Source organism: Oncorhynchus keta, chromosome 28 (genome assembly GCF_023373465.1).
Source record: "Oncorhynchus keta strain PuntledgeMale-10-30-2019 chromosome 28, Oket_V2, whole genome shotgun sequence".
NCBI lineage: Eukaryota > Metazoa > Chordata > Actinopteri > Salmoniformes > Salmonidae > Oncorhynchus > Oncorhynchus keta.
In genome coordinates this window covers 40,278,908-40,287,584 of record NC_068448.1, presented here as the reverse complement: position 1 = coordinate 40,287,584, position 8,677 = coordinate 40,278,908, and the positions used below count along the sequence as shown (strand labels likewise).

Here is an 8,677-nt window from a genome sequence, read left to right as displayed (position 1 = left end):
CCAGCCAGGGTTTGGCACTGCCACAGAGCAGGCGCTTGTGTTGGAGATTAAACCGGGCATGGCACTGGGCCACACCACATATCTCACCCCACGTGTCTTTCAGGGGCCCTCATCCCCTTCCAGCTCCCCCGTCCTCCTAACTCCCTACCCCCATAAAGGTGACCGGGGCTGTTTGATGGGCCTGGGATGGCGTCCTGTAATGTGAAGCGATTACAGCTGGTCTTTGTAGAGGCTTTAACAGGAGTGGTCTTGGGACTCAGCCATTAGCCTCTCTGGCTAAAATTACCTCCTGGTGCTAGGAGGGAAGGGGAGGCAGTGATCTCCGTTGCCCGGCCTGCTTTTTAACGAGTCCCTCTCTACTTGGTTATTTTTAGGTTCCAGTGCCACTGTGAGAAGCTTCTTCAGTCCCGTTGGAGCTGAGAGGTGTGCGGTACGACAGACGCAGAACGGGGGAACACCACACAACGCCCCGAAGGCTGACATCCGTTTTGGAGAGGAGAGCGAGGACAACTAGCTGTCCATTGCTACGACAACAACCAGACCCATTTCAACCCGAGGCGCGCCAGGCTAGTGCCGACCCCAGGACACCATGATGGTGGCAGTGACGATGATGACGACGTGGGGCTCCCTGCTCCTCGTGGCCTCCCAGGTCTCATCCAGCGGAATCCCCAAGACCAGCGCCTCCTCTTCACCCTCCTTCTCCTCACACCCATTCTCCTCTTCCTCGTCCTCCCCTCGCATGAAGCTCTCCTACAAAGGTAAGGGAACATCAGCAAGAACTTTGAGAGTACCCTCCTCTGTACCCCCAGGCCCTGCTACGCTCCAGCTCTACAGGCATGTCCTTTTCACAAACACCTCGGATGCGTTTATGAGCATGTGCGGTTACTGTTGTTCCTGACCGGGCTCACTGGAGCGGTGTTGGGTTCTGTCTCGGGAGCGACGTCAACGTAAGGTTGGCAGATCGATGACGATCAAACTCACACAATCTAGGCCCTTTTCCTCCATGCTCAGAACACAAATGTAACAGTGGAGAGAGAGAGAGAGAGAGAGAGAGAGAGAGAGAGAGAGAGAGAGAGAGAGAGAGAGAGAGAGAGAGAGAGAGAGAGAGAGAGAGAGAGAGAGAGAGAGAGAGAGAGAGAGAGAGAGAGAGAGAGAGCGAGAGCGAGAGAGAGAGAGAGAGAGAGAGAGAGAGAGAGAGAGAGAGAGAGAGAGAGAGAGAGAGAGAGAGAGAGAGAGAGAGAGAGCGAGAGAGAGAGAGAGAGAGAGAGAGAGAGAGAGAGAGAGAGAGAGAGAGAGAGAGAGAGAGAGAGAGAGAGAGAGAGAGAGAGAGAGAGAGAGAGAGAGAGAGAGAGAGAGAGAGAGAGAGAGAGAGAGAGAGAGATAAGGAATTGAAATTGAAATTGAGAGCGATGTAAGTCTAGCAGGAAAGTAGCTACTGTGGTCTTGCTCATCTCCGGTGACACAGGCCCAGTTTGGAGCGTGTGCCATTAAACCATGGGGTGTCCCCGTCTCCACGGTTACAGTGGAACACTCACAGGGTTCCCCAGCCTAGAGAGGAGATTAGGGATAGGCGTGAGGAGAGGAAAGGAAAGGAAAGGAGAGGAAAGGAAAGGAGGCTTCACTCCTCTAGATCTTATAAGCCCCACTCAGCCCGGCTGAGACAGCTGATTCTAAAGCTGTAACAAAGACCATTCTGACTACTGAAACCACTGCCCTGACTTGACCCTGGCAGTAGAGCCAAATAAAACATGTTGTATGGACTTGAAAAACACTTAAATGTCATGGCGTATGAACGTTTGAGTGTAGACATCTTGTATTGTCTTAACGTAATGTGTGTACAACTCGCCGCGGGTGTGTTGTGTTTCAGAGCTGCAGCAGTTCCACGGCGTGCGCCGGTTCGAGCTGGAGCGTTCGTGCTGTTTCAGCGCCCTGTTGCTGGACGAGGAGAGGGGGCGGCTCTTCGTGGGCTCACGCAACTTCCTGCTGTCACTCAGCCTGGATAACATTGCCAAGCAGGAGCACAAGGTCAGTCTGCCTGTCAGTCAATGGATCAGTTAACCGTGTGCTATGTGAATGTGTTCACACGAGCAATAGTGAATGTCATCATTTTGATATTTTCATGATACTCAACAAATGTTTTGGCAGGAATATTTCTGTGTTGTTTGACATACATGGTTCCATGATCCAGTGTGTAAAGAATATGATGCTATGATAACGTTCAGATGTCTTTGTTGTGGTAGATGATGGTATGGATAAGATAGGGCTCTGAGCCACGCTATGTTATGGTGAGTCAGCGGTGATTTAGCACATCAGAGCTGTGTTGACAGACCGATGGATCTCATCTCACTCTCATCCACTCAGGGCAGAGATTGGGGTCAGGGGTTACCATGGCGATTTGGGGGGGGGGGGTCACACCATCTCTGATAACCTGTCAACACCTCTCTGTCCCACACACGCACACGCACGGGCACGCGCTGAGGCAGACACACACACACACACACACACACACACACACACACACACACACACACACACACACACACACACACACACACACACACACACACACACACACACACACACACACACACACACACACACACACACACACTGCTGCTCTCTGATGCCTGATGTTTCCCATTACAGGACAGGAAAAGGTTAGTAACTGATTATTTCCATAGTGGTCCTCTATAATGTTTTGGATGAGATAACTAGCCTCAGATTTACCAGCACCTGATAGACTGAAGACGGTAACACACAGACTTTAACACAACCTGTCCATTGACATATGAATCACAGACCCTAACATGGACGATCACACACGTGGACACATGCGTACACAGACATGCAAACACACACACACACACACACACACAGACACACACAAAGACACACACACACATACAGTTGAAGTCGGAAGTTTACATACACCTTAGCCAAATACATTTAAACTCAGTTTTTCACAATTCCTGACATTTAATCCTAGTAAAAATGCCCTGTCTTTATTTTAAGAATGTGAAATGTCAGAATAATAGTAGAGAGAATGATTCATTTCAGCTTTTATTTCTTTCATCACATTCCCAGTGGGTCAGAAGTTTACATACACTCAATTATTATTTGATAGCATTGCCTTAAAATTGTTTAACTTGGGTCAAACGTTTCGGGTAGCCTTCCACAAGTTTCCCACAATAAGTTGGGTGAATTTTGGCCCATTCCTCCTGACAGGTTTGTAGGCCTCCTTTCTCGCACACACTTTTTCAGTTCTTCCCACAAATTTTCTATAGGATTGAGGTCAGGGCTTTGTGATGGCCACTCCAATACCTTGACTTTGTTATCCTTAAGCCATTTTGCCACAACTTGGAAGTATGCTTGGGGTCATTGTCCATTTGGAAGACCCATTTGCAACCAAGCTTTAACTTCCTGACTGATGTCTTAAGATGTTGCTTCAATATATCCACATAACTTTCCATCCTCATGATGCCATCTATTTTGTGACGTGCACCAGTCAGCAAAGCACCCCCACAACATGATGCTGCCACCCCGTGCTTCACGGTTGGGATGGTGTTCTTCGTCTTGCAAGCCTACCCCTTTTTCCTCCAAACATAACAATGGTCATTATGGCCAAACAGTTCTATTTTTGTTTCATCAGACCAAGGGACATTTCTCCAAAAAGTACAATCTTTGTCCCTATGTGCAGTTACAAACCGTAGTCTGGCTTTTTTATGGCTGTTTTGGAGCAGTGGCTTCTTCCTTGCTGAGCGGCCTTTCAGATTATGTCGATTTAGGACTCGTTTTACTGTGGATATAGATACTTTTGTACCTGTTTCCTCCAGCATCTTCAAAATGTCCTTTGCTGTTGTTCTGGGATTGATTTGCAGTTTTCGCACCAAAGCACGTTCATCTCTAGGAGACAGAACGCGTCTCCTTCCTGAGCAGTATGGCGGCTGCATGGTCCCATGGTGTTTATACTTGCGTACTATTGTTTGTACAGATGAACGTGGTACTTTCAGGTGTTTGGAAATTGCTCCCAAGGATGAACCATACTTGTGGAGGTCTACAATTTTTTTTCTGAGGTCTTGGCTGATTTTTTTTGATTTTCCCATGATGTCAAGCGAAGAGGCACTGAGTTTGAAGGTAGGCCTTGAAATACATCCAGAGGTACACCTCCAATACACCTCCAAATGGCTCAAATGTTCTGGAATTTTCCAAGCTGTTTAAACTTCCGACTTCAAATGTACATGTAAGTCACTAACCCATACCCTATAACTGACCTAACATGCACCATTTAACCCTACACTGTACAAGGTCTGTACGCTCTTGCAGGCCAGAGAAATATGAGTGCAGAGAAGATTGTTTGACTTTGGTGTGATGTGATTTACAACGTGTTTTCACACTGGGACATGTGGTTCGCCTCCTGTCATTACAGCTGTTTTCGCCCCTGGTCGTGGGGAGGACGAGTGATAGAGAGGGGGAGAGATAGAGGAGAGATAGAGGAGGAGAGAGAGAGAGGGGGAGAGATAGAGGAGAGAGATGAGAGGAGAGATAGAGGAGGAGAGATGGAGGAGAGAAAGAGGAGAGATATAGAGGAGGAGAGATAAAGGAGAGAGAGCAGGGATAGAGGAGAGGAGAGAGAGAGAGAAAGGAGGAGAGATAGAGGAGGAGAGATGGAGGAGAGAAAGAGGAGAGATATAGAGGAGGAGAGATAAAGGAGAGAGAGCAGGGATAGAGGAGAGGAGAGAGAGAGAGAAAGGAGGAGAGATAGAGGAGAGAGATGAGAGGAGAGATATAGAGGAGTGATAGAGGAGGAGATAGAGAGGAGGAGAGAGAGAAGAGATGGAGAGATAGAGGAGAGATGGAGAGATAGAGGAGAGGAGAGATAGAGAAGAGGAGAGATAGAAGAGATGAGAGATGGAGAGATAGAGGAGAGACAGAGGAGGAGGAAAGCTCTTTTAGAAACATTTCCCTGAGGGTGGCAGGCGGGCCTGTTCCTGCTCGAGGTCGCGACCCCAGACATACCTCCATCCTGCTGCCTCCCTTGACCCCTGACCTCTGTGTTTCAGATCTACTGGCCGGCCCCTGTGGACTGGAGGGAGGAGTGTAACTGGGCAGGAAAGGACATCAACGTGAGTGACAAACGCTGATACTATTACTACAATTGAAATACTTTCTTTTTAGCTTTTAAAATACTTTTCTGTTTATCATGATATACTGAATCTCACGGAGACACTGAGGATGTAGGACTTCTGAGACGGAACTAAACCAGCTTCACAACACCACTCTCATTCAGTATCACCACCCAGCTAAAGCCACAGTGTATCCAGACACATCTCACACTGATTTCCCAATCCTCCTTTTGTCTTTCACCCAGTCATATAGAGAGGAAGTGGTAGTCACCGCAGTGTGTGCTATGTTCCAGTGAACTACTGTAAAGGGTTGGTAGACTGGGCTGTTTGTGTTGTCTGGCCCTGGGGCCTTAGCACTCCTTCCTCTGGGTGCAGGGCAGGGTAGGGCTCCACTGACCCACCCTACAAATTCCTCAGGCCACTCGGACCAACAAAATGTACACACTCATCTATCTCCCTCACTGGAAGCTAATTGTGTATCAGTATGTGAGTGTGTATTATGTATTCACGTGCACTATATGCATGTTAGTTTTGTCTGTGTGGATGTGCTTGGTGGTATGTGTGTGTGTGTGTGTGTGTGTGTGTGTGTGTGTGTGTGTGTGTGTGTGTGTGTGTGTGTGTGTGTGTGTGTGTGTGTGTGTGTGTGTGTGTGTGTGTGTGTGCGTGCGTGCGTGCGTGCGTGCGTGTGTGTGTCAGTCATAACTAACCATGGTCCACTGATGTCGAGGATCACTATGTAATTACAACCAAGATACCGAAGGGGACAGTTGACGTCAGACAGAAAGGCAACAGTGGATATGAGGATAGGGAGGAGGGAGGGGGAGGAGGGAGGAGGGGGAGGGGAGGGGGAGGAGGGAGGGGGGGAGGGGGAGGAGGGAGGAGGGAGGAGGGGGATAGAGGGAGGAGGGAGGGGGAGGAGGGGGATAGAGGGAGGAGGGAGGAGGGAGGAGGGGGAGGGGAGGGAGGAGGGGAGGGGAGGGGAGGGGGAGGAGGGGAATAGAGGGAGGAGGGAGGGGGAGGAGGGGGATAGGGGGAGGAGGGAGGAGGGAGGAGGGAGGGGGAGGAGGGAGGAGGGGGATAGAGGAGGGAGGAGGGAGGAGGGGGAGGGGAGGGAGGAGGGGGACAGGAGGAGGAGAACTCGGGATGAGGGAGGAGGGAGGAGGGGGATAGGGACACTGGGGAGCTCTCTGAGAACCACGGGGGGATCGAGAAATCATCCAGGGAAAGGAGGGAGGAGGGAGGAGGGAGGAGGGGGATAGAGGGAGGAGGGAGGAGGGAGGAGGGGGATTTCATTAGGAGGGAGGAGGGAGGAGGGGGATAGAAGGAGGGAGGAGGGAGGAGGGGGATGGGGAAATAAGGGAGGAGGGAGGAGGGAGGAGGGGGATAATATAATATATGCCATTTAGCTGACGGGGATCCAAAGGGAGGAGGGACAGTCATGTGTGCATACATTCTACGTATGGGGATAGGGGAGGAGGGAGGAGGGAGGAGGGAGGAACCCACTACCCTGTGACGTTACCTAGTACACTGGAGCTCTGTGAGAACCAACTGAGCCATCCAGAAGGACCATTAAGTGAATGGCTAAGAATGATACGGTTCACAGTGGCAGACTGGAACCACTTTACAGTAGAAGGAAATAGATCTAGTTTTTTTTTTAAATTGAATAAAATCACAAATCACAAAACACATAGGTTACTTCTGGCAGTTTGGCTGGCTAATTATTTTGCCGTTCCACAATCTCACCGAAGCCAGGTAGCATCCATTCTTCTAAGCAATTGCCAAATGAATCCCATGTTTTCCAGACAGTATATACCAGAACTGTTGGCTAGGACTGCAGGCTAAGCAGTCTGACAGAAAGGCGGCAGTCGTTGAAACAGATCTAACTGGTCCGTTGTGACCTGTTTTTACTGGCTGTGTGAAGTGAGCGCTGTATATTACTCTGACGCGTAATGAGCTGAGCTGGTGGGTGTTTCCACGGCATTGGGCTGTGAGAGGAATCATGCCCGTGGAAAACTGAGCCTGTTTTGTCTCGATGAAAGAGGGAGAGAGAGAGGACAAAGAAACTCCTGGTCTGGGCCATAAAAATAAATAAGTGTCTTTGTTTCTCTGGGAACGGTCTAGCGCAGGAGAGCATGAGGGGAAAAGGGGACATGTAGAGAAAGAGGGAAGGAGAGAAAGAGAATTTGTTTCAAAATTCACAGTAACAATTGTGTCTTCCCTGCCCTCCAGAGACACACACATCACTATAATTAGGGTCAAGAGTGAGGTCACCGCGTGTATGTGTGTATGTGTGTGTGTGTGTGTGTGTGTGTGTGTGTGTGTGTGTGTGTGTGTGTGTGTGTGTGTGTGTGTGTGTGTGTGTGTGTGTGTGTGTGTGTGCGTGCGTGCGTGTGAATCTCTCATGTGACATAAGAACCTAATAGTCAGCTAAACTCAACACCACCCTGAGAGCTTATGGAGTCACACAGACAGACAGGCGGACACACACACACACACACACACACACACACACACACACACACACACACACACACACACACACACACACACACACACACACACACACACACACACACACACACACACACACACACACACACACACACACACACACACACACCGTCTATACCACAGGCCACCTTTTTTTCCTAAGTCAAATAAAGCCCAAGACCTTTCAGAATGAATCATAACCTCACCTCTATCTTTAGCAGAATGAATTAAAGAGAAAGAGAGAGAGAGAGGACAAACAGCTGTGTTTCATCCTCCACGGTTCATTCAGACCCCCCCCACGTCCTATCAGTGATGCTCAGCGTAGTCAGACTGTGGCTTTACTTAAACACCAAGGACAGAGCCTAGACCCAGGAGACCAGATAATGGCTTTCACTCTGACACTGCCTAAGCCACACAGATACACACACACACACACAACCTGGCAGCGATATCAGCCCAGATGAAAGAGGAGAGGGAGAGGAAAGAAGAGAAGGAAATAGAGAGGAGAGGAGAGGAGAGGAGAGGAGAGGAGAGGAGAGGAGAGGAGAGGAGAGGAGAGGAGAGGAGAGGAGAGGAGAGGAGAGGAGAGGAGAGGAGAGGAGAGGTGAGGTGAGGAGAGGAGAGGAGAGGAGAGGAGAGGAGAGGAGAGGAGAGGAGGAGAGGAGAGGAGAGGAGAGGAGAGGAGAGGAGAGGAGAGGTGAGGAACAAGGTATAGGGATGAAGTGCAGACCTAAGAAGCCAGGAGTCTGATTCTGACACTGGGAACAGTGACACAATTTCCCCCTCCTCCACCTCTCTCAAAGACACTTTACTCTTTCTACCTTCTCTCTCTGTCTCTGTCTCTGTCTCTGTCTCTGTCTCTGTCTCTGTCTCTGTCTCTGTCTCTCTGTCTCTCTGTCTCTCTCTCTCTCTCTCTCTCTCTCTCTCTCTCTCTCTCTCTCTCTCTCTTATCTCTCTCTCTCTGTTTCTCTCTCTCTCTCTATCTCTCTCTCTCTCTGTTTCTCTCTCTCTCGCTCTTCTCCCTTCGTCACATGGCCACACATCAAGGCTTCCCTCCACTGCCT

At 49.6% G+C, this 8,677-nt stretch overlaps 1 protein-coding gene across 2 annotated transcripts in view; it reads left to right on the top strand.

Moving 5' to 3' along the window:
• LOC118373403 (semaphorin-3B-like) overlaps positions 1–8,677 on the top strand; it is a 78,011-nt gene that overhangs the window by 54,143 nt on the left and 15,191 nt on the right. For both annotated transcript variants that reach the window (XM_052483066.1, XM_052483067.1), the window contains 3 exons: positions 375–758; positions 1,868–2,025; positions 5,061–5,123. In XM_052483066.1, the coding sequence (XP_052339026.1) occupies positions 590–758; positions 1,868–2,025; positions 5,061–5,123 (390 nt within the window). In that variant the 5' untranslated portion in view covers positions 375–589. The remainder of the gene's footprint in view (positions 1–374; positions 759–1,867; positions 2,026–5,060; positions 5,124–8,677) is intronic.